The sequence below is a fragment of the Glycine max genome, chromosome 18 (assembly GCF_000004515.6).
Source record: "Glycine max cultivar Williams 82 chromosome 18, Glycine_max_v4.0, whole genome shotgun sequence".
In the NCBI taxonomy this organism is placed as follows: Eukaryota; Viridiplantae; Streptophyta; class Magnoliopsida; order Fabales; family Fabaceae; genus Glycine; species Glycine max.
In genome coordinates, this window is record NC_038254.2 from 35,322,450 (window position 1) to 35,348,979 (window position 26,530).

Sequence of the window (26,530 nt, forward strand, 5' to 3'; positions counted from 1 at the left end):
CTCGCTAAGCCAGCAGCTTGGCTTAGCAAAAGAGTGAAAAACAGCACTTTGCCAAAGTTGCCTATTTAACCTGAAATTGAGAGAAATTGATTATTAAACACACAGAACAAAAGTATAAATTATCTATTACCTATATTTAACATAGAGTACTTATAATATTATAAAACAACTATAAATTGGAGAAGTTTGATACAATATACACAAGTTTCATACACAAAAGTTAGTCATTTTCACCGACTAACACATACAAGGCTGCATTTACTGCATTTCAAGATTTGCATGCATTTGCATCCCAAACATCATGTCATATTAGGCTATAAGTGCATGGATTTCCCTTTATACCAAATTCCCAAACCTAATCATTGAATTTAGAATAAGAGAGACCCTACTAAAGAGTCAACCTCTTGCTTTCTCATAAGGTTAAGCCCTTTGGTACTAGTACCTATTGGCATGTTTCATAGGACTCAAAGTCCTCATTTTTATCTTTCATATGACTCAAAGTCCTCACTTTTATCTTTCGTAGGACTCAAAGTCCTCACTTTTATCTTTCATAGGACTCAAAGTCCTCACCTTTATCTTCCATAGGACTCAAAGTCCTCGCTTTTATCCTTCATAGGACTCAAAGTCCTCGCTTTTACCTTTCATAGGACTTAAAGTCCTCACTTTTATCTTTTATAGAACTCAAAGTCCTCGTCTTTATCTTTCATAGGACTCAAAGTCCTCTATCTTTATGCTTTCATAGGACTCAAAGTCCTCTGTCACCATTTCCAAGACTATTACAGTCTTTTTTTCCTTCCAGAGACAATCAAGTCCATTGGCACGCAGAGACAATCACGGTCATCTGCCTCTTTTCGAAGACTTCAATGTCTTTCGACCAAGACTATTACAGTCTTCTTTGCCTTCCAGAGATAATCAAGTTCGTTGGCATGCAGAGACAATCATGGTCATCTACTCCTTTTCAAAGACTTCAATGTCTTTCAACCAAGACTATTTATAGTCTTCTTTGCCTTCCAGAGACAATCAAGTCCGTTGGCATGCGGAGACAATCATGGTCATCCGCTTTCGTTGTTTTTAAGACTATTATAGTCTTCTTTTCCTTCCAGAGACAATCAAGTCCGATGGCATGCGGAGACAATCATGGTCATCCGTTTTTGTTGTTTTCAAGACTATTATAGTCTTCTTTGCCTTCCAGAGACAATCAAGTCCGTTGGCATGCGAAGACAATCATGGTCATTCGCTTTCGTTGTTTTCAAGACTATTATAGTCTTCTTTGCCTTCCAGAGACAATCAAGTCTGTTGGCATGCAGAGACAATCATGGTCATCTGCCCCTTTTCGAAGACTTCAATGTCTTTCGACCAAGACTATTAAAGTCTTCTTTGCCTTCTAGAGACAAATCAAATCCGTTGGCATGTGGAGACAATCATGGTCATCCGCTTTTGTTGTTTTCAAGACTATTATAATCTTCTTTTCCTTCTAGAGACATCAAGTCCGTTGGCATGCAGAGACAATCATGGTCATCCGCTTTTGTTGTTTTTAAGACTATCATAGTCTTTTGTCTTGCAGAGACAATCAAGGTCATCTGCTTCTTTACATTTCAAAGACAACAATGTATTCAAAAGGCAACAATGCCTTCATTTACATTTTGAAGACGACAATGTCTTCATTTACATTTCGAAGATGACAATGTCTTCAAAAGGCGACAATGCCTTCATCTAAATTTCGAAGACGACAATGTCTTCAGTCATTATGCTTTCAAAATGCGACAATGCCTTTGTTTACATTTCGAAGACGACAATGTCTTCATTCATTTCATGCTTTCAAATGGTGACAATGCCTACATTTACATTTCAAAGACGACAATGTCTTCAGTCATTTCATGCTTTGAAAAGGCGACAATGCCTTCGTTTACGCTTTCGAAGACGACAATGTTTTCATCTCAAAGACTTCAATGTCTTTTATCCTTGTGCTTCATAGGACTCAACGTCCTCTGTTTCTATGCTTTTAAAAAGAAAAATAAAAAGAATATATATATATATATATATATATATATAAAGAAGAAAAGAAAAAAAGAACTTCAAGGTCTTCATGTTTTCACAGGTTTTACTGCTTGGACTTCCGCTAGTGGCCGGTTGGATGGTGAGATCCCTCGAACAAAATTAGTGTCTTTATCTTTACTTCCCTTTTATTTCAAATAAAACATAAGTAAAAGGAGGCAACTGTCATACCCTAATTTCGTCCGGGGACAATCATTTGCAAACATATGAATTCTTACCGGCCGAATTGAGCTGCTTAACACTAATTGTCGCGCAATCTGTAGGGTTTTGTGACATTTCAGAAGGAAATATGCAAAATATTCAAAAGAAGGGCAAAAGGGTCACTTTTGGGGCATTTTTCAGCACCTAGGCCCACTAGAAAGCTTAGGGATGAAGTAACCAGCTCGCTTGGGTGAGCTAGGCTACTTCAGGAGGAAGCAAGCAGCTCGCCTAGGCGAGCTGCTGTACAACCTCCACCCCTCATTTGCTATAAATAAGCGTAAGAGGGTTGAAGGAAAGGGGTCCTGAGGTTCCTAAGGTCCAGAGGTCCAGAGAAAAGAGGAAAGAAGAGAAAAAGAAGCTAAAACGTCGTCAAATCGTGACTACAATCGATTTCTACATCGTTCTTCATTCGTTCTTTGGTCATTCTTCATTCGTTCTTTGTTCTTCACCCAGTTAGTGCTTGTATTAAGGATTTGAACTTGATTTATGGACCCTTAGGGGTCCCCTTTATTGTTTGTACATCTTCATCTCCTTCTTCGATCATCGGTAATCATTTTTCTTTTGTAAAGTAAGTTTTAACCGATTATTAATGCCGCAAGTTATCTCTAAAAAAGGATTGGAGATTAATAAGCAAAAACCAAATAAAACCAACTCATAAACTTCTTCATTTCATAAAAAAAAATCAAGAGATCGTTCAAAGGTCCAAACGCCTTAATCAATTCTCTCCTTTCAAAAATCAAGAGGTCGTTTCAAGGTCCAACGCTTTAAACAATTCTCTCTTTTCAAAAATCAAGAGGTCGTTTCAAGGTCCAACGCCTTAATGATTCTCTCCTTTCAAAAATCAAGAGGTCGTTTCAAGGTCCAACGCCTTAATGATTCTCTCTGCTTTTCAAAAGTTTAAAACATCGTTTCGAGGTCCAACGCCTTAAATGAATTTTGTTCGCAATTAAAATCAATCTTTCAAAAAAGATAAAATCAATGTAACACACAAACTTTCAGTTCCTAAAGAACTACGTAGGTCTAATATCCTCATCGCACCTGAGGATACGTAGGAGCAAGGGCAACACCCTTGTCGATCCCAAAAAGATAAAAAAAAAACATAAAAAGGGAAAATTACATAAAAAAAATATAAAAAGGGAAAATACATAATTTTGAAGTCATGTTTTGCACACTCGATTAGAGGCTGTTGTCCCTTGTGACGGGCGCGTGGGGTGCTAATATCTTCCCCGTGCGTAAACAACTCCCGAACCCTCATTTTTAAAATATGCAGACCTTCGTCTTTTTGGTTTTTCTAGCGATTTCCTCAAATAAACGTTGGTGGCGACTCCGCTCGTTTTCTCCCTCGGAAACAAACACTTTGGCACATGGTTTTGGCCTTTTCGCGCCCCCGCCGAAGGGTACCATTCAAAGACGATTTTTAATTACAAAACGTCGTAGAATGTTATAATTCAAAGACGTTTTCCAGTTAAAGACCGCCTTTGAATGGAAGGGTTTTCGAAGATGGTTATTAAGCAATCGTCGTGGAAAGTCAACACTTTCCACGATGTTGCCTTCTAAGACGATTGACAACCGTCGTAGAAGGCTTGTTAGAACCGATATAGAATCATCATTCTGCACCAGTGTTGCATTGAACTAGGTGGTCTCTATGTGATATGATTCGATCATCTTTGAAATGGATTGCAAGACTCTCTATGTGATATGATTCGATCATCTTTGAAATGGATTGCAAGACCATTGTTGATATGGATAATTCTTTTATTATTGATATTTTTGAGCTAGGTGTTGTGTTAAGTGAGTGTAACAACATCCTTTCACACCATTATAACTTTTTTAAGTTATCTTTGCTAGGAGACAAACTAATATGATAACTCATTTACTAGCTCAGGTTGCCATTGATTTTACTTTCACCATTATTTATTCGAATATTCCTATTTGTATTCGTTCCTTGGTTTCTAATGAAATTATATGAGGTATTTCTAGTATAAAAATATATTAGAGTTGAAATATGTTTTTTTTCAACGACTTAATCTTGTATTTTATTCTTTTTGAAATTATTGTCAATATTTTAGGATAATTTAAAATTAAATTCTTTTAATTAAGAATATTTTATTTTAAATTTAGTTTTTAAAAGATTATACAAATTTAAAAATATTCATAGAATTTCACGAAATGCAATTTGATTTTACGAAATAATTTATAATAAAATATCATTTTTAACAAGGGATTTATTTAGATGCACATTAGTCGATCTTATCTTGAGCTAAAAAGCGAATCTTATCTGTTCTTGAAAACTTGACCCTTCCCTAATTAATCATCAGTTTGTTTGGCCAAAAAAATAAGAGGAAAAAGAAAATTTAAAATTAAAACTAAAATAAATAAATTATTTCGAAGAAATATTTTTCTTTTATTTTCTTTTTCTTTTTATTTTTATTTTTATTTTTTTCTCAATCAAATAAAAAATATTAATATTTATATTTGCTCATTTCTATAAGTCATAAAGTTACGTTGTTGCTTCGGCCGGCTTCTTCTCCTTTCTTTTCTATTTTATTCTTGCTTTGCCTGCGCATTTCCACGTCTCATTCTTCTAGAGATTATCTTTTTGAACAATGAACAAATATTTTACATTAAAAGCCACCTTACCTGTCCACATTTTTTTTCAGTACCATTAAATAATCAATTCCAAAAATGTGCATATGATCGTGTAAAAAAAACTGTGCATATGATAAATTAAATAATAAATAGTTCTTCTGATATTCACTTTTTTAGGATATCACAAATTTGAGTTTATGACTACTTAAAAAAAATATTTTTATTAAAATAAAGAAATGAATAATAATCATATTTTTTAATTGAAGATCTATCTCAACATTTATTTTTTGAAATATCATAAATCCGTAATCCAAATCAAAATCTTAAATAATTATTAATTAATTATATTTTAATAAGTCAAAACATTTATAACCTACAAATAATAAACATTTCATTACTAAAAAAGTTACTATAACAACAGTTTCACATTAAGAGTGTCAATATAAAAAAGATATTAAGATTTTTTAAAATACCATCTAGTTATCAAAAGTTATTGGTACAATTGACAATTATGTTATTTGAGAAAGATTGAAACTTGATTTTTGACTTGGGAATAAAGTCACAACTAAACTAAAGATAATATTTTATGAAATGAATTAACATGATGAAAAATAAATTAATTAGGTGTGAAATAAAAATTTTAGATATCTATTTATTATAAAAAAATTATACAATATATATATATATATATATATATATATATATATATATATATATATATATATATATATATCATGTAATCCTGATAAAAACTTAAATAGTTGTTAAGTTATTATATCTTAATCAATCAAAACATTTATTACCTACAAATAATAGACATTTTTTTTTTACAACAATAACCATTTTATTGTTAAAAAAGTTACTACAACAAAACTTGTACACTAAGAATAGTAATGAGAGTAGTTTTTTTTTTTTTTTTATGGAGTAAGGAGCGTAGTTTAGTTGGCCGAGGAATGTTATATTTTAAATGTTAAAATTTGACTTAAATTTTGTCATATAATATTAAATTTAATTAATGATATGTACAAATAGTGAAATGCGTACGGCATGGATTATGATTGGAATGGAATGAAATGATAGATTAACTAGGAATTTCTGCCTTTATATAGAGTTTTTCGCTTGAGATATATCTAGAGTACATATCAATCTCAACTAGTTCTGATCATCTCCACATATTACATAGAGCATCAACTTATCTACAAAACTCATTCATAACTAAAATCCTTCCATTCCTTCCACAAAAGTCTCAAACAACAAACCCTATCCTCTTACCAGACAAACCTCCTTTTCACGCTTTTCTGTTACTTTGCAGCATACCACTTCACTCATCACAAACCAACCTTTATCATTCTTTATTCTCCCTCACCAAACAAACCCAATAGAGAAAGGAAAAGTTTTTTTCATTTGGGTCACCCTACACAACACAACACAACCTTGCTGAATGGAAAACTGTGTCTTCCACCACCACCTTAGGAGCATGATCACTCTTCCACAACCACCATCAACACCATTGTTCCCCAAAGTTATGAGGGTGAGAGCGAGCGCGGGAAGGAGGCACTGCGAGTTCAGCAGCCAGAACGCGCCCCTTGAGCCACGGTCCCTTGTGGGGAAGTTTCTGAGCGGCGTGTTGCAGAACCGCCGCCAGCTGTTCCACGTGGTTGCCAAAGAAGAGTTGAAGATGCTGAGTGATGACAGAGACTCTGCTCTTGCTCGCATGCATCTCAGTCAGCACTCTGATGAAGCCTTGCTTCACAGGTACGTTTCTCACCTATTTCTAATACCCCTTCTTCTTCTTCTTTCAGTTTTGTTTTCACTCTTGTTTTTCTTAGACCCCTCCTTCTTTTTATGGTCTATGGATTGAAGACGAACTCTGTTTATTTGTTTTTTTTTTTAATTTGTTTTTCTATGTTAGATGTTCGTTTGTTAGTTTTTGTCAGCGGAAGAGATTCAAATGACCTCTCCCTTCTCTCTTCAACCCCCAGCCAACCTTGTAACTCCTATATGTGTTTATATGTGCTGTGAAGTTTGTGACTTTATGTTAATTAAAGTGCATGTGCAAGCATATATTTGTAATTTTCTTTTTTAATTCTGTCACACTGTAATTCTAATTTTCTTTTTAAAAGGGAATTATTATAAAAATCAACTATATTATATTATTGAACATGGCAATTCATCATTGGATGACAAGGTACAGTGCATTTTTAACTAAATTCTTGTTTTTTTATGAATATATTTAGTTAAATTTTGGTCATTGGGGATGGAAATTGCAGTGATGGTTTTTTTAAAATGAAACTTGTCCCTAAATATTTCACTCCCTACCACAATATGGAGGAAATTTACTGATCTTGTATATCATGTATGAACTTGCATTTCTTAATCTTTTGGTTTTTGTTGTTAGCTGTAGATGCACCTTAAATAGGTTGTGTTTTATTTGGAAACAAGCATGAGGCATCTTTTATGCAAGATTGAACCTACTTATATTAACTATCCTCATATTTGAGGAAGAAAAAGGCTGTGATGCATTTTCCTCTAAACTGGTAGAGTTAGTGATTCTGTCATAGTGAATGTAACAAAAGGAGAGCAAAATTTTTTAACCCTAAAAGGCTTGGCATAGTTTGTTTTGTGGTCACCTTTACTATGTCTATGTTCTTTTCTTTTTGATAGGAAGGTAAATTTATTATAGAGGAAAGAGAGTGAGAAAATTCCAACTAAAGAATGGATAAAATTTTCCTGAAACGGAGAAAACAAGATAAGAACTAGATAGAAAAGAATCAAGAGGGCAGCCTACAAATATCTAAGATGACAACTCCCTTGAAATTGACATGATTGAAAAGTCAAAAGACTAACTTATCACATAAGAAGTTGACAAGTATAGACACCTTCAATGCTGCAAGCATTTTGCTTCAACAATTTGTGCCAAATGATAGCTGCACACTCTGACAAATTTTTCAATTCCTGCTTTTTTATTAAAGCCTCTGTAGATAACCATCAAGTACTTACCTAAGGACACAATCTAGTTCTCATGAAGATCAAACAAATTGTTTCATAGAAAATGACTAGCAATGTAGAAATAAGTGTCCAACAGTTCCACAGCTTGCTTATGCATTAACGCAGATCAGGGGATAGGGCAATGTAAGGTGTATCAATATATTCCAGAAAAAAATGGGATGGACCTATTTTGAATCTTATGTTATAAATTTTGACAGTATTGGCTGATTTTTATGATATTATGTTATGTCATTGAGGGGCAAGTAGCTTTTAGTTTCAGAGCTGAGGCAGATAACTCTAAACTGGATTTGTCATGTCAAGTTTGGAATGGTTTGGTTTGCAAAATGGAGAACATAGAGTTGATGATTTCATTTTGTTTACCTGAATTCTGGAGAACAGCGATCAATACAGATTAAATCTCCCATACTATTAAAATGTTTTATAGTAGTGTACCAATTGAGATATTTGCGTAATTATATTATCTAGTTATATGGAACCAACTGCCGTATTGATGATATTTCAGAAAGTAATAGAATGCATTCTTGCAAATTGTAAGAATAAGGAGCTTGTCAAATGATCTCTTGATTCTGGTCATGCTGTTTATCCTCATTGTTTTCTTATGTATTATAATATAAGAAGAGGACACAATGGTTGGAGACTCTGAATTGTGGACATCAATCGCTTTTTATAATATATGATACTTCCATCTGTGTGATTTTTTGTCTGGTGTTGCTAGAGTTAACAACATTAATAGATGTAGGCTTTGTATTTTCGGTTATGTTTGACTCCAAATTCCTGCAGTCTGATCAGAGTATCTTATCAATTTTTTTACCCTTAGAAAAACAGAATTGAAAGGGCTTTTTCCTTTCAATTTGTTGATTTCCATGTATGTTCGCTAACTATCTAGCTCTAAGACACTTTCATGTATAAATGAGTGTTGTCTCTTTGCATATTATACAGACCTCTTTCTGAAAAACTTTTGTGCTCTTGGTTTGTTGTATTTCCAATCATTTTTTATTAACCATGCTCAAGAAATAGGATTTCTGTGACTGTAGTTCTGTGCTCTGTGCTTACTTTTTCTTCTTCATCTAAATGTTTCCGAGCTTGCCAAGGTTATCTGCATTTGGTGAGCCTGTTCCTTTTTTTTTTGGTGAAGTTGGTGAGCTTGTTGTGTGATTTTTTGTCTGGTGTTGCTAGAGTTAACAACATTAATAGATGTAGGCTTTGTATTTTCGGTTATGTTTGACTCCAAATTCCTGCAGTCTGATCAGAGTATCTTATCAATTTTTTTACCCTTAGAAAAACAGAATTGAAAGGGCTTTTTCCTTTCAATTTGTTGATTTCCATGTATGTTCGCTAACTATCTAGCTCTAAGACACTTACTTTCATGTATAAATGAGTGTTGTCTCTTTGCATATTATACAGACCTCTTTCTGAAAAACTTTTGTGCTCTTGGTTTGTTGTATTTCCAATCATTTTTTATTAACCATGCTCAAGAAATAGGATTTCTGTGACTGTAGTTCTGTGCTCTGTGCTTACTTTTTCTTCTTCATCTAAATGTTTCCGAGCTTGCCAAGGTTATCTGCATTTGGTGAGCCTGTTCCTTTTTTTTTTGGTGAAGTTGGTGAGCTTGTTTCCTAGTGTTTAGCTAACCAAACTTTAGCTGTTATTAATTGATGCCACACAAAACTTTGGTGTCTAAGAAATTAATGTTAATATTATTTTAAGTTGTTGATTTTACAATCATCTGATGCAGCGCAGACTGAAATTTAGAGCTTTGTGCATAAATAATCATGGAAAATGTGTAATACTATAAATACTTGTGGATATTCATTTAATAGTGTATTGACTTAAAAGTTTTCTGAATGCCAGGAGAATTGCGCAAGTGAAAGAGAATGAGTCTATGATTGCTATAGCGGATGTTATGTATTTGCTGATTTTATACAAGTTTTCTGAGATCAGGGTTAATTTGGTTCCAAAGCTTTCTAGTTGCCTATATGACGGAAGGCTAGAAATATTGCCCTCTAAGGACTGGGATCTAGAGTCTATTCACAGCTTGGAGGTTTTGGATATCATAAGGAAACATGTCAGTACTGTGACAGGTTTGAGATCAAATCCTAGTGTAAGGGAGAGTTGGGAAACAACTCCTATTCGACAAGTCTGGCTTGCCCGAGTCTATGTTGCCTCCATATTATATGGTTACTTTTTGAAGTCAGTTTCATTGAGGTACAACCTAGAGCGAAGTCTGTCTTTGTCTGACCATGATTTTCATCATGGTCATAAGATCGGCCCTTCATTTCATGACATGTATCATTCCGGGGCAAAAGATGTGATGTTTGGCAACAAGAGTGACATACAATCTGTATGGCATGGCTTAATTGGGCAGGAAGAGGAAATCGAGGATTTAAAATGTTATGTTACTGGCTTTCACCCTGGATCATTTGAGAGATGTGCCAAACTGAGATCCAAGGAAGCTGTGCATTTGGTAGAGAGTCATAGTAATGCACTCTTTGGAGATGGGAAATCTGGTTTGTCTCAGCATGATGATATTATTGTAACTTCATTTTCTAGTCTGAGGAGGCTAGTCTTGGAAGCTGTTGCATTTGGATCTTTCCTGTGGGAGACAGAAGATTACATTGACAGTGTATATAAGCTTAAAGATCAAGAGGTAGAGTGAAGGAACATGTTGCTAGGTAAATAAATTTCTACACTCGGACCAATTCTCATTGTATATAAAGTTAGTTAGATTTAGGCAAATTTATCTTGTATAGGATGCATTACCTCTAAATAATTTATAGTTTTAATGCGGTTGGTTAGCTAAGAAAGAATGAGATTTTAAATAGTGACAAAGAATGTCCTTATGAAAAAATATTTTACTTGTTCATTAGCACATAATTCCAATTATGTTTGAACTTGTTCAGTTAAACCAGAGGATACTATTTCTTTTAAGGCAGTTTATGTTGCCATGGCTGCAAATATGCTATAAATTTGCAGCCTTGTTACCTACGGGGAGTTACTGAAGCCTGAGACTTGCGGTCATGATCCATTTCTTCAACATTCCGTGTTGGTTATAAACTAATCAGTGTTTCAATAAAATCATTAAAAAACATTTTAGGTAAAGATGAGGGATTTGTTTACATTAGATTAAAGTATAGTTTCTTGTTTCATTTAATAACGTTACATTAAAGTAGGAAGTTTCTTGTGTGTTTTATGAATATTTTTAAATTTAAATGTTTTTTCATGAAAAATAAATTAAAGAGTATTAATTTTATTATTAATAACAAATATTTTATTATATTAGATAAGAACAATATAGACACAAAAGTTTCAAAGATGAACAAAAATTATGGAAAAAAAATTATTTTAATCAAAACACATTATTTTTATTGATTTGATTTGTCAAATTTTAAATTTAAAAATTAAAGGTTAAATTGATAATATCCATATTTTGAGTGTGTTGTGAGCACAATTAAGTGTCAATTGTTAGAATTTTCTGGCTTTTTAGAGTTTCAACTTTTTCCAGGGTGAAACAATTTTGAATTGTTGAAACTCTCTTAACATGCATTTCGTATATCTTTTTATGTTTTTAAAATTTAATATCAATTGAATTGGTCAACAATATGTATCAGAATATCATAAACCAATTTCTTAAATAGACGAAGCAACCAGTTTCTGTTTCATGGTCTCCTCTAGCAGATAATGCAGTAAAATTAAACGTGGATGGGAGCTCATTGGGGAACCCAAGTTAAGCGGGTTTCGGAGGCATTCTTCGTGACAGCCTAAACGCAGAATTACAAGCTGTGTCCGTGGCCTCACTCTTGCATGGAGCGCGGTATACAAGAACATAGAGTGTGACTCTGATTCTTTATTAGCGTTGCAGTTAGTGTAAGAGGGTGTAACTATCCATCATCAACATGCTTCCAAACATAAGCAAACATAAGCCGTGACAGTTAACGTTCCGACATGTTTATAGGAAAGCCAACCAGTGTGCAGATTGACTTTCGAAGAAGGGTGAATATTCAACGGATCCTATGACATGTGGCATCATTGTCTTCTTGCCCTGTTTCTTTAATATCTTTGTTGTTAGCTGATGCTCTTGGGATTTCTTCCTTTAGAGTTTAGTTTTCTTGCTTTGTTTCTGTATTTTCCAATGATAAAAAAATATCATCTTATACTTTAATATTAAATAGATAATTTAGCTTAATTTTTTTTATCTCTTTGGATCTATCATTTTGAACAACTTTAGTTCTAACTTGAATTTAAATATTTTTTTAAATTATCAATAATTAAAAATAATAATATATCACAAAATAAATTTATCATAAATCTAAAATATATTTTATAAGTTATTTCTTTGTTTATTAAAGATTTTTAATTATAATATATATATATATATAAATCTTTATTTATCATAAATTATAATTTTGTTATATAAAATAGACATTTTATTCAATGCAATGCACAAGCTAAAAAACTAGTCACAATAAAAGAAATATGATTTTTCAAGTTTTAGCTTTGTTGAAATTTTTTTATCGGTTTACCAATTTAAAATAGTCTAGCTTGATTTTTAACATATTTATTATGTGTAATGTTTTTTAATTTAAGTAAAATTAAAAAATAATATAATATGTTGTAAATTATGAAAATATGTGAAATATCAAAGATCACACTAGAAAGAGAGGGAAGTTGAATAGTGTGTTAACTAAAAATATAAATTTTTTTTGCAAATAAGTGATTTTTACAAGTTAACATGTAAGAATATAGATATGGAATGTGTCGTCTAATGAGTTAAAAGAACTTTAATGAAAACAAAAGATTGACGTTCAATGTATGATAAAATAGAGTTTTTACAAAGGTTTTATGAATAACACTTGTGTGACTTAGTGTGTTAAGTAGGGGTGGTAATAAACTAAACCAACTCGAAAATAGTTTGAAATTCGATTTGATAATCAGGTGGTTGAATTTGGTTCATGAACCAAAAATGAGCTAAAGTTAGGCTAAAAATTGAACTTGTTAAATAAATGAGCTGAACTTAAACTACTTATAGTTGACTTGTTTGGTTCATGAATTAGCTCCATATATATATATAATTGATTGGATCTTCCATTATTTTATATATGCAAGGTAAGACAATTTTTATTTATGTAGACTTTGTAATTATGTTTTTCTTTTTTGTCATACCTTGTGGCGCTACAAAGCTAATAGAATAAGTTTAATTTTTTCTTTTTTAAAATATTAAACAATCATTTTGTCTAAAATCTACTAATAATTTGAAATTTTGAAATCGATAGGACTTAAAAAAATTTAACTTTTGGTTCATGTGATTCAAGCTAACGAGTTGAATTGAGTTGTTCATGAGCTTGAACCAAGACGAGTTCCAGCTGAACAAAAAAGGTTCATGTCAAGTTTGAGTTGAACTTTGAGTTGAGCTAAATATTAAAGTTGAGTCGAGCTGAATGAGAGAACTAGAGACACTTAGTTTATACTAGTTCACTCAAACTGAGTTATATCTAGTTTTCTTTTACAAATTATAAAGGGTTCCACTAATAAAAAATTATTACAAACATGTATTATATCCTTTCACTCCTGGTTACATAAGTATTCTCAAGGTCATCACTGACACACTCTTAAACTCTCTCATGAATCTAAGATGCCTAAATATTGTTTTGTTACTAAGTCATTCATGGCTTTCACAAACAGATTTTTTGATTGAATACAATGATTCAAAACACTCAAAGAGTGGATAAACAATAAGCTCAAATTCAATAGATAACTTTGTTAAGCAAAGGACCAAACGATTTTAAGTATAGAATATATCGTCCAATGACTAGAAATTATTGTTTTTGTGACACTCTCTACCCCGACATACATATAAATAAATAAAACATATAAAAATATGATAAACAAATTCACATGGATAAAAAGGTTCATATTTACTTCACTGTTACCAAATAAAACTTATTAAAAATCTCATCATTTTTCTAAAATTCTATTTATTTAATAAAGTCATTTTCTCATCATTTACCAAATTCACGTCCATTATTTTAATTAATAAAGTTATTTCTCGTTATTTATTTAATTATAAAAACTTCATCATTTTTCCTAAAACTCTATTTATTTATAAATATATTTTTTAATTTATTTATGAAAAATGAGATGTTAAAGTTTTCGCTTTGTTGATTCACTTCATATTTCACTTCTCTACTTCACTTTAGAACTTGAGTTTCTATTTATAGACTTTAGTGAAGTATATGTGTTGGGATCCATGCCCAGTTTCTTGATATGACCTTTAGTCTCATATCTTGGCACAAAGCAACGTTTCCACTTTGGTTGGAGAGAGAAAGAACATAGTACAGACAACTCTGAGTGAAATACATACAATTACATGTGACTTTCTTCCTTGTCGAAAATGACCCATGAGGATTATTCTTTTTTCATTCATTTCTTTTTATCTTTACCTTAAATTCAAATGTTAGCAATTCAAACATAAGAAAGACAAATTGAAATTTTCAGTAGTTAGGTTTGTGAAACTTTTGTCACTAGCACTTATCATTGGACGTCACTTATCTGTTATATAAAATAGATAGGGTAGGTGATTAGGTCCATTGGACTCAAATAAAAACATCACAGGATGTGGACATTGGGTTCCACAAAGGGTGAATGTTAGTTTTATAACAACGCATTAGATATTGGATATACTCTTTTAACAAAACATTTTACACTTAATGATTGGATCTAACTTATAAGAGTTCTACAGTGAGAAATAATATGTGTTCATATATAGTAGGTCTTGTTCACTTTAAAATAATTCATTAATTTATTAACAATTTATATCTTTGTAATTATCAAAATCATGGATGATAAGGATGAATCGTCTAGTTGTATCATTGGACTGTCCAGTTCTAATCATATGTATAATTAATTTAAATAAACATATAAAAAGTTAGGTAGTGTAAATTTAAGAAGAAAAGACAATTTTAAAGAAAAGTAAAAGTAATTAATTCCAATTTCTAAGAAAATGAGATAGAAGATAAAAAAGAAAATAATGATATATAAGAAAAAATTAAATAAAATTAAGATTTATAGGAAAAAATATCAAAATATTTTTTAAAAAAATTTTCAGTTTCTTTTTCTTTTTTTTCTCTAAATTACTTGTTATATAATTATAAATTATCATTTATCATAACATCATTTTTTTTGTCTCTGGACTATCTTAAAACTACCATTTTTTATCTCTAAGGTATTTTTGATTTTCTTACTAATATTTTAATTTACTCTCTTTTATCTTTATTTTAAATTAAGTTTTAATATATATTTAAAAATTATTGATAATAACGTTATACAATAATTTTATTTATTTATTGTAAATTTAAAAAATTATTTATATATTAAAAATATATTTTTTTGTTAAATTTTTAATAATTATATAAATAATATAATTTATGTATTGAAAATATATACTTAATATATTTTTAATGATATTAGATAAAATACTAGTCCAGTTCAAAAAAAAGGGATAAAATACTAGTAATTATAATCAAACTCAAATACTTAATACAGAAAAAAAGAGTGACATATTCAGAGGGAAACACGTTAATAAACGTTAATATATATATATATATATATATATATATATATATATATATATATATATATATATTACATAAATAATCATAACATACATATCATTTTATCCATAATATTTTATTATTATTTCATTTTGATATATTAAATTTTCAAATTTTTATTTTAATCTTTTATATTTTTAAAAGATATAATTTTAATCTTTTTTAATTATTCTTTTAAAACATGAATATTTTATTAAAATTTAAATTTTAAAACAATTAATTAAACACAACTAAAAATCCTCATCATATTTACTTTTTATTTTAAAAATTATAACCACTTAAAAAATATTATCTCCTTCAACCTAATCTGTACCGTCCAAACATCCTTCCTTCATAACCACTAACTGCATCGCCCAGATCTGCCTATTCCACATCACCAAACCATTGAGCCATCATAAGCAAATTGTCCATATCTCTAACAGTGCTACTTTTCTCTCTTACGCGTGGGGACTCGTTGCCCGGGCTGTTTCTCTATTGCCATGCCGCTCGATCCGGGGCGTTTTGTGGTGGTGCATCTAATGGAAACTTCATGGGATCGTGAAACTAGTGCAAAAATAAAGTTAGTAATAAATCTTAGCTGTTATTATATCAAATTAATTATTTAAAATTTAAATGTTAACTGAATCTAAACGTTTAAAATGAAAAATTATAGAAAAGATTAAAATGATATCTCTTAAAAACAAAAAAAAACTTAAATAAAATTTTAAAAATTAAATGACTTAAAAATATAATAAATTTTTGTTTAACGTTCATTCTTTAATAAAACAATAATTTATTTTTAATTCTTAATAAATTAAAAAATTTTATGTTTATTATACGATAAATATTTTTCATTTGTTAATAATATAAATTAAAACAAAATTTTTCAACAAAATTTGTTTATTTATCAATAAGTAAATACAATTTTTTTTAAAATTTATCAAAGATTAAAATAAAATATTAAAAATTAAAATTAAAATTATTATTTTATTAAAAACTCAACATAAAATAAAAAATCTATTAAAAATAAATATAAAAATTAAATATTTATTAAAGATAAAAATATATTTAAATCAAATTTAATATATCAAAGTGACATTTAAGGTATCTTATTTTATCTCCTTCTACAATACTACATTTGAACATTTGACTGAGAACTGGAATTGCAGTGCAATACTGCACATTTACAATCCTAACCCTAAATCCCAACTGGATACAGATTTTGAAAACCTTTTTCTTTTCGGCCACCAGAAATTTGAGCACATACTTCTCTCTCTCTCTTCACATCCACAGTGTCAGGATGTGATGTGAGCGTATGAAAATGCGACTAATATATTTTTCCTGGAAAAGGGCAGGCTTTTGTCTCTTTTCCTAGTTTCTTTCACAAAAATACGACTAATATATTTCTCAACATGTTTCTTAATAAAAGCGTATGAAAATTGAAAATTTCTTTTTATGAAAAAATTAAAAAAATAAATTATCAAATTTTATTTGAATGATTAAAGTTCAAAAATATATATGATTTTTTAAAGGATAAAGATACTTCTTTATTAGTTACTATATTTATTGATAAAAATTAATTATCAAATAAAAACAATATATACTTAACATCGATAACAATATAATTATATAGTTATTATCCTACTTAAATATATTTTTATCTTTAATAAATATCTAATATTTATGTTTATCTTTGACAAGTTTTTGTTTTGTGTTAAATTTTTTAAAAAATAATAATTTTATTTTTAATTTTTAATATTTGTTTTTTTCTTATAAGTTAATAAATTTTGTATATACTTCTTGATAAATTAACAATTTTTTTAGTCTTGACTTTTAACAAATAAATTTTTTTATCAGAGTAAGTATAAACTTTATTAATTTATCTAAGATTAAAAAAATATCAAAGATAAAAAATAAATTATTATTTTATTAAAAACTCAATGAAAACAAAAGAAATTTTTAGAAAAAAAATTTAAAAATAAAATATTATTAAGAATAAAAATATATTTAAACTTTATTATTATAATAAAAAAAGATAGGACTCCTTTCTTCATTGGACTTTTTCTCCCTCAATTCAACAAAACTCAAGCCTTGGCCACCACGTTAACCTACTCCCAAGGAATCCCATCTCTCGCCTTTGACTCGCCGTCTCTCATTGTTCTTTTTGACTTCACTTCTCTGCACACAACTTTTATAAATTTTCATTTTCGCACTGGACACTATCTGTCCCAAAGTTTTCTCCTTCCAAGCACACACCACATTTTTCCAGTTACACGAATAAAACAAATTTTGTATGATTCTTCGTCCATTTTAACTGCAACAAAAATGTTGTATGTTTTCTCACTCCTCCAACCTATTTTCCTTCATGCCTTATCCGCCTCCATCCACCTTTTCTTGCTCGTGTCGGTGTCTCTGCATTGGCTTTGGAACAAAGTCACATTCACACCACCAGCAGCCAGGGAAGAAAAATCTAAGGAGGAGAAACACAGACCCAATAGCAATAACACCCTCTTCAAAACGACCGTGTTTTGTTCTCTTGCTGTTTCTGCTTTCAGTTTCGTCCTCTGTTTGTTCAATTACTTCTACTGGTACACAAGTGGCTGGTCAGAGCAAAATCTCGTGACCTTTTTGGATTTGGCTCTCAAAACACTTGCTTGGGGCGTTGTTTCTGTTTCCCTGCACAATGGTTTCTCATTCTTCTTCACTGAAAAAAAAAGGTTCAGGTTCTCATTCTTCTTCGGAGCTTGGTGCACCTTCTACCTCGTTTTTTCTTGCTATTCCTTCGTTGTTGGCATTGTTGTTCTCCCCGAGAGACCAATTCAGTACTTGGTTTCCGATGTTGTTTCCACTTGTGCGGGGTTCTTCTTCTGTTACGTGGCTTATTTTGTGAAAAACAAGGGATGCGCTAAGGGTATTGAGGAGCCTCTTTTGAATGGTGATGCAAATGTTCCTAATGAAAAAGTGGCCAAGGGTGGGGACACTGTTACCCCTTTCTCACATGCTGGAGTTTTCAGCGTTCTTACTTTCTCTTGGGTGGGTCCTCTTGTGGCTGTTGGCAACAAGAAAACCTTGGACCTTGAGGATGTTCCTCAACTAGACACCAAAGATAGTGTAGTTGGCGCTTTTCCGAGTTTCAGGGATAAACTTGAAGCTGATTGTGATGCAAATGCAATTAATAGTATCACCACACTTAAGCTAGTGAAGAATTTAGCAAAGTCAGCTTGGAAGGAGATTCTCTTCACAGCTTTTCTTGCATTGTTGAACACCCTGGCTTCATATGTTGGTCCTTATCTTATTGATGTTTTTGTTCAGTACCTTGATGGACGACGGCAGTATGAAAACCAGGGCTATGTGCTGGTTTTTGTGTTTTTCTTTGCGAAGATTGTAGAGTGCCTTTCCCAAAGGCATTGGTTCTTTAGGTTGCAGCAAATTGGAATTCGAATGCGAGCGCTGCTTGTCACCATGATCTATAACAAGGCCCTCACCCTTTCTTGTCAGTCAAAGCAAGGCCACACCTCTGGGGAAATAATCAATTTCATGACTGTTGATGCTGAAAGAGTTGGTAACTTCAGTTGGTACATGCATGATTTGTGGATGGTGGCGCTGCAAGTCGTGTTGGCCTTGTTGATTTTGTATAAGAGCCTTGGCCTTGCTTCAATTGCTGCTCTTGTTGCAACCGTTGTTGTTATGTTGGCAAATGTTCCCTTGGGATCATTGCAGGAGAAGTTTCAAAATAAGTTGATGGAGTCAAAAGATACAAGAATGAAGGCCACATCCGAGATTTTGAGGAACATGAGGATCCTCAAACTACAAGGATGGGAAATGAAGTTTCTATCAAAAGTAATCGAGCTCAGGAAAACTGAGCAAGGCTGGTTAAAGAAATATGTTTATACTGCAGCCATGACCACATTTGTGTTCTGGGGTGCCCCCACATTTATATCTGTGGTTACTTTTGGTACTTGTATGCTGATAGGGATCCCCCTTGAATCAGGAAAGATCTTGTCCGCACTTGCAACATTCCGGATTCTTCAAGAGCCCATTTATAATCTTCCTGATACAATTTCAATGATAGCACAGACTAAAGTTTCTCTTGATAGGATTTCATCATTCCTTTGTCTTGATGACTTACGGTCTGATGTTGTAGAGAAGCTTCCCAGGGGCAGTTCTGATACAGCAATTGAAGTAATTGATGGAACCTTTTCTTGGGATTTATCTTCCCCTAACCCAAAGTTGCAAAATATAAATATCAAAGTTTTTCATGGGATGAGGGTTGCGGTTTGTGGTACTGTTGGATCGGGCAAGTCTACTTTGCTTTCTTGTGTACTGGGAGAAGTACCAAAGATATCAGGCATTCTTAAGGTTTGCGGAACAAAGGCCTATGTTGCTCAGTCTCCATGGATACAGAGTGGTAAGATAGAGGATAATATATTGTTTGGTGAACGCATGGATAGGGAAAGGTATGAGAAGGTACTTGAAGCCTGCTCCCTAAAGAAGGATCTGGAGATTTTGTCATTTGGGGATCAGACTGTCATAGGAGAACGTGGAATAAACTTGAGTGGTGGACAGAAACAAAGAATACAAATTGCACGTGCTCTTTACCAAGATGCTGATATATATCTATTTGACGATCCTTTTAGTGCTGTGGATGCTCACACAGGTTCTCACCTCTTCAAGGTAATTTGGTTTTATGATGTTATTTATTATGTGCAATATAACCCGAGCTACTCTATTTTGTTTGCACACTGCTAAATAATATAAGTAATGCTTGATTTAACTCTATTAAAATGTAATTCTTCCAACAGCATGACACTGGTATTATTATTTTACTAAGCAAATCTTTCTGTTTCTTGTATGACAGGAATGCTTGCTGGGCCTTTTAAGTTCAAAGACAGTGGTTTATGTCACTCATCAAGTGGAGTTCTTACCTGCTGCTGACCTTATATTGGTGAGTAATTCTTGTAATTTATTGTCATTAATGTAAAAATAGGTTTGTTTTTTTTTTTAATTCTGTCATGTTATCCTTATTGTTAGGTCATGAAAGATGGTAAAATTACTCAATGTGGAAAGTATACCGATCTGCTTAATAGTGGGACTGATTTCATGGAACTTGTTGGTGCACACAAAAAAGCTTTGTCTACACTAGATTCATTGGATGAAGTGGCAAAATCTAATGAAATAAGTACCTTGGAACAAGACGTTAATGTCTCTAGCCCGCATGTTTTTAAGGAAAAAGAGGCAAGCAGAGAAGAACCAAAAGGCCAGCTTGTTCAAGAAGAAGAAAGAGAGAAAGGTAAAGTTGGGTTTCTGGTGTATTGGAATTATATCACAACAGCATATGGAGGAGCTCTGGTACCTTTCATATTGTTGGCCCAGATTCTTTTTGAAGCTCTTCAAATTGGGAGCAATTATTGGATGGCTTGGGCAACACCCATCTCAACAGATGTGGAACCACCTGTTGGAGGAACGACACTTATAGTAGTCTATGTTGTTCTGGCCGTTGGAAGTTCTTTCTGCGTCCTTGTCAGATCAATGCTTCTTGTCACAGTTGGTTACAAGACAGCTACCATACTATTCAATAAAATGCACTTCTGCATTTTCCGTGCTCCAATGTCATTTTTCGATTCCACTCCAAGTGGGCGAGTCCTTAACAGAGTATGCATACCACATTATTTCAATTATTGTCCTTCTGTTTTTTAGAGATGATTTCTGTATAGCATTTTCCCTCTATATTAATAGTCCCGCTTATTTTGTTAGTTGTTTTCAACAACTATAAATTATAGAATACTTTGTCACTTTTCTTTCTTTCTGTTGTTCACTTTCAGGCTTCAACTGACCAAAGTACAGTGGATACTGACATTCCTTATCAAATTGGCTCATTTGCCTTCTCTATGATCCAGCTTCTGGGAATTATAGCAGTGATGTCTCAGGTTGCATGGCAAGTTTTCATTGTCTTTATACCTGTGATAGCAGTCAGCATCTGGTATCAGGTATTAATTGGACCATGTAGCCTTTGATAATAACATATTTCTTGCGTTACTAAAATCCTTGTCTGGCAATGTCTACCTGCACAGATTATGTACCAAATTTATTTTGCAAAATTGACCCCATTATACAATATTATATGAAGATAGCTAACGTCTTGCAAACTTGTAATTCTGCAGCAATATTATATACCGTCAGCTCGAGAACTATCACGTTTAGTTGGAGTCTGCAAAGCCCCAATCATTCAACACTTTGCTGAAACAATTTCTGGTACTTCAACCATTAGAAGTTTTGATCAGCAGTCAAGATTTCAGGAAACAAATATGAAACTGACTGATGGGTATTCTCGGCCAAAGTTCAATATTGCTGGTGCCATGGAATGGTTGTGCTTCCGCTTAGATATGTTGTCTTCTATCACATTTGCATTTTCCTTAATATTCTTAATTTCTATTCCAACGGGAATCATAGATCCAGGTATGCAATTCCCATGTGGTACTGTTACAAATCAAAATTTAATCTCCTAATGTAATATGGTATTGATTATGTTTCCCTTTTATAATTTTCTTTCTTTAAAGGCATTGCTGGTTTAGCTGTTACATATGGACTTAATTTGAACATGATACAAGCTTGGGTGATATGGAATCTCTGTAATTTGGAGAATAAAATTATATCAGTAGAAAGAATACTTCAATATACTAGTATTCCTTGCGAGCCTCCCCTTGTTGTAGAAGACAATCGGCCAGATCCTTCTTGGCCCTTGTATGGTGAGGTTGACATACAAGATTTGCAGGTAGATTGAGTTCTTATATTTTTTAAAGTTTTGTACTTTTATTTTCTTTCATTTTGTGGATAATTGATTTATAAAATTCATGCTAAGGTTTTTTTTTCCTAAATGGTTACAAGCTAGTATCTGAAACAGAATAATTGTGCCAACATATTTAATAGCATAATTTTTACACTATGTTTGTAATGATGTGTTGCCATGATGAAGGTTCGTTATGCTCCACATCTTCCACTTGTGTTGCGTGGTCTTACATGCAAATTTCATGGAGGAATGAAAACTGGCATTGTTGGGAGAACAGGAAGTGGTAAATCCACTCTCATTCAGACACTTTTCCGAATTGTAGAGCCTACTTCTGGGCAAGTTATGATTGACAACATCAACATCTCTTCAATTGGACTTCATGATTTGAGGTCTAGACTAAGCATTATTCCTCAGGATCCAACAATGTTTGAAGGGACAGTGAGAAATAATCTGGACCCCCTGGAAGAGTACACTGATGAACAAATCTGGGAGGTGGGTTGGTTTTATTTGTGAACAGATTTTATTTGTAGACAATGGATTCTGTCCAAAAAGATTATACTTTCAATTGTTCTTTAAATTTGTATAGTGTTCCCTCATTTTCATTCTTTTAAATAGGCCTTGGATAAGTGTCAACTTGGAGATGAAGTTAGAAAGAAAGAAGGAAAGCTTGACTCCACAGGTTTGTCTTTGAACCTTACTCAAAATATAAATATAAAGTAAATCTAACTTTGAATTTATTGCTCATGAGGAAGTTGATGTTGCAGTTAGTGAGAATGGTGAGAATTGGAGCATGGGGCAGAGGCAGTTGGTCTGCCTTGGTAGAGTGCTGCTTAAAAAAAGCAAGGTTTTGGTCCTTGATGAAGCCACTGCATCAGTCGACACAGCTACGGATAATTTGATTCAGCAAACTCTTAGGCAACATTTTTCTGACTCTACAGTTATTACCATTGCGCATCGAATAACTTCTGTTCTTGACAGTGATATGGTTCTGCTTCTTAGCCAAGGTCAGGAAAGGCTTTCATTCTTCATAGAACTTTGATATTTTTTGCACCTTGGATGTTTTGTTGTTTGATTTGGTTAGAGACATTGCTGCAGGACTTATTGAGGAGTATGACACTCCAACAACTTTGCTAGAAAATAAGTCGTCTTCTTTTGCTCAACTTGTTGCAGAGTATACCATGAGGTCCAAATCCAGTTTTGAGAAATCTGTTGATCACTGATTGAAATATACAGAACCAAAAGTTTCTTGACAATGACGAAAATCTGGGGAATTACACAGATTCTGTTTTTTTTTTTTTTTTGTAGAAAAATTGTATTTTATAAATAAGGCTTTTAATCTGTCGTGGAACACTTGAGTCTCTTCTTTACAAGGCTGAAGGAAGAAACTATTGAGGGAAGATTTATACAAAGTGATATTGAAAATCAAATTGATTTTGATGCATTCCTGGTGTGTTTTCATCTTTGTATACAATGTTAAAAGTTAATGTAATATAATATCGGAACAACAATGGGAAAGAACCGAGGCATCGAATAGAAAATGGCTCGTTCTCTGGTGCGCAGTTGTTTGGGTGATTTGGATGTGGAGAAATAACATTGTTTTTGGGGTGCTGTTCTAAATAGGGACCAAATGATCCATGACATGGTCTTGGCTGAAGTCAGGTGACACGAACTTTAATTATTCTTGTATGCAGTGAGCATTCTGCTCTGGGACTTAAATTTCAGGTTAGGTGATTGCGTATTCTGTTGGTGTTAATCTTAATGTATATACCAAGATTCCAGAGGATGACTTACAGGCTTGTTGGTAGGCCTAGAATTTGAAGTTGTTTTTCTTTCTGACATTGGTGGGGATCATTGTATTTCTCTTAGGCGGTCTTTGTATGGGAAATTTTGATTGTTACAAAATTTATTATGTAAACTTATATGTGTATTAAAAATTTTAGTGTTATATATAGCAATATTAATTATTAATTATTTTTTTAACATAATTGAAATATTAACAATGCTGACTTGGATACAAAGCACAATACTAAATGCTAACTTGGATACAAAGCACAATACTAAATGGACCAAGTGTATCACTACAAGGCTCAAGAGACTCAATGACTTTATTTGACCATCTAGAATGAAATATTATTTTATGCATGTTTAAAATTCCCTAAGTGTCTTTTTGTATGAAGTATTTTAAAATGGAGTTTAAAATTCAGGAAAATTAAAATGCATCAATTAAAATTCTTGTATTTTTAAAATTCTTTGTTTGGATAAACCAATTGTAAGAGCGCTGAAACAAAATTAGCCTATTTTCGTTACTCACATTTCATATCTCAACTTCTCCCAACCACAACGTATCACAAGCTCCCAATATAGCAAGTAGCAAACATGATTTCTTCCGTGTCCTTTCTGTCTCTTCCCTTCGTTAACTTCTTCGACAACGCCATGGCTTCGTCGTCGTGCTGCGTCAAATCCTGGCCAATAGTCGCCTTCGCCACTGCTGAAGCTCGCTCTTCCTGGATGGAGCAACCGAGACCTTCGTATCTTAACTCCTCTTGCTCTTCGCCTTACGATATCCTTGGCATCCCCGTCGGCGCCTCTAACCAAGAAATCAAGGCCGCGTACCGGCGACTGGCCAGAGTTTGCCAAACCGATGTGGCGGCCATCGACCGAAAAAACTTGTCCGCTGACGAATTCATGAAGATCCACGCTGCATACTCTACTCTTTCTGATCCTAACATGTGTGCTAACTACGATTGGAGCCTATTCTGGCGACAACAGCAGTAGAGACCAGCTTTAGAGAGGAAGGAGACCAACCTATAGAGAGGAGTTGCTAAGAAATTGAAATTCTCTCATTTTTACAAAGAATTTCAATTCTTTCGTTCTCTGTTGAATAAAATTCCTTATTAAAATGACTGAATTCAATTTCTCTTTAAATGATTTATCCAAACGTGTAATTTTACCTTGAAATGTTTCAATTACATGATTAAAATGAATTACCCAGCTAAAAGTCATCATCCAAACACACTCTAAAGTAATTTTCCTACCAAGTGTTCGGGGAGGATCTTAGGACCGTTGTTTGTGGTGTCCATATTAAGACACACCTTGTAAGAAGTTTAAAAAGGAGAAATGAATTACCTGAATTAAAACTATGGTGCTTTCATTGACCTACCATAGTCCCCGCAACCAAAAACCCTACTAAGGACCTCAATGAAGCCTTGAATCCTATCACCCATTATTATAATTCTAATAGTATCATAAGAAAGATATTTTGAGAGAAAGAAAGAATTAAGCAGAGAGAATGAAAAACGATATTGAGCCATTTAATAGTATAGTACAGTCTGGTATTTATAGACCCGAAAAGTTAGTTATAACAATTAACTAACTTCTAACTAATTCCCTTTAACTAAAAGTGCAGTTGAATACTGCAACTCCTCTGTACATTGCTTTAATATCACCCCTTAAACTCAAGGTGGTTGAGACTTTGAAGAAGCCTCAATTATATTAAGTTTGGCCCTTAGAAAAACAAATCTGGCGAGAGATAGTGGCTTGGTAAGTGCCTCTGCCCATTGATCAAGAGTAGGGACATGCTGAACTATAAGCTTCTTGGTCAAAACCTTCTCACGAACAACGAAAAGATCAAGCTCCAAATGCTTTTTTCTTGCATGGAAGATTGGATTGTGAGCAATGGCAACTGCACTTTGATTGTCACAAAAGACAATAGGAGTGTTGAAAGGAACTTTGAGTTCAGTTAAGAGTGTCTGAATCCATGAGATTTCTATAGTAATCTGAGCTAAGCTACAATATTTCGCCTCAGTGTTGCATTTGGCAACAACTTGTTGCTTGTAAGACCACAAGATATGAGATTAGGGCCAAAGAAAATTGCAGCCCCAAAAGTTGATCTTTTGTCATCAAAACATCAGATGCCCAGTCAACATCACAGAGAGCTCTAATAGAATAAGATTGACCCAAGATAGCTGGTATGAGATGAAGACCATGAAAAACAGTTCCCTTTAAGTACCTTAGAATTCTTTTTACAGCAACCCAGTTAGATTCTAAGGGACTAGCCATGAATTGGCAAACCTTGTTGACTGAATAGCTTAATTCAGTCTAGTGATAGTTGTAACATCCCAATTTTTCGTAAATAAATATAAAATGCTTTTTAGTAAAAATAAATAAATAAATATAGAGCAAATAATAGGCTGAGTACCCTAGGTATAAATAGTTATGATAAGTTAGGTGCCTCATTTTGGCCTCATTTTCGTTTTTCCCCTTCTCCTCTCAAAACCCTTTCTTTTTCCCGCAGCCCACCAAA

General features: G+C 32.8%; 3 protein-coding genes across 6 annotated transcripts; all 3 read left to right on the forward strand.

Annotated features, from left to right (window-relative positions):
• The first annotated feature begins 5,962 nt into the window (after positions 1 to 5,962).
• LOC100794032 (UV-B-induced protein At3g17800, chloroplastic) lies at positions 5,963 to 12,013 on the forward strand. Of its 3 annotated transcripts, none has more exons than XM_006602410.4 (3): positions 5,963 to 6,600; positions 9,706 to 10,526; positions 11,527 to 12,013. In XM_006602410.4, exons 1-2 carry the CDS (start codon positions 6,287 to 6,289, stop codon positions 10,508 to 10,510), a joined length of 1,119 nt encoding a protein of 372 aa, XP_006602473.1. In that variant the 5' UTR covers positions 5,963 to 6,286; the 3' UTR covers positions 10,511 to 10,526; positions 11,527 to 12,013. The 3 variants fall into 3 exon arrangements, with proteins under 3 accessions (XP_006602473.1, XP_006602472.1, XP_006602471.1); XM_006602409.4 differs by having other exon boundaries at positions 11,530 to 12,013; XM_006602408.4 differs by lacking the exon at positions 11,527 to 12,013 and having other exon boundaries at positions 5,964 to 6,600; positions 9,706 to 10,637.
• Positions 12,014 to 17,422: 5,409 nt separating this feature from the next.
• Positions 17,423 to 23,532, forward strand: LOC100794567 (ABC transporter C family member 3). 2 transcript variants are annotated; one of them, XM_006602412.4, is made up of 10 exons: positions 17,423 to 20,114; positions 20,299 to 20,385; positions 20,472 to 21,092; positions 21,263 to 21,427; positions 21,602 to 21,896; positions 21,998 to 22,212; positions 22,414 to 22,719; positions 22,843 to 22,906; positions 22,992 to 23,231; positions 23,398 to 23,532. In XM_006602412.4, the coding sequence occupies exons 1-10, from the start codon at positions 17,766 to 17,768 to the stop codon at positions 23,445 to 23,447; spliced, it is 4,392 nt and encodes a 1,463-aa protein (XP_006602475.1). In that variant the 5' UTR covers positions 17,423 to 17,765; the 3' UTR covers positions 23,448 to 23,532. The 2 variants fall into 2 exon arrangements, with proteins under 2 accessions (XP_006602475.1, XP_006602474.1); XM_006602411.4 differs by having other exon boundaries at positions 17,429 to 20,114; positions 23,323 to 23,532.
• Positions 23,533 to 24,603: 1,071 nt separating this feature from the next.
• Positions 24,604 to 25,002, forward strand: LOC100795089 (chaperone protein dnaJ 11, chloroplastic). The gene has a single exon (XM_003551298.3). It carries the CDS (start codon positions 24,604 to 24,606, stop codon positions 25,000 to 25,002), a length of 399 nt encoding a protein of 132 aa, XP_003551346.1.
• Positions 25,003 to 26,530: the final 1,528 nt, after the last annotated feature.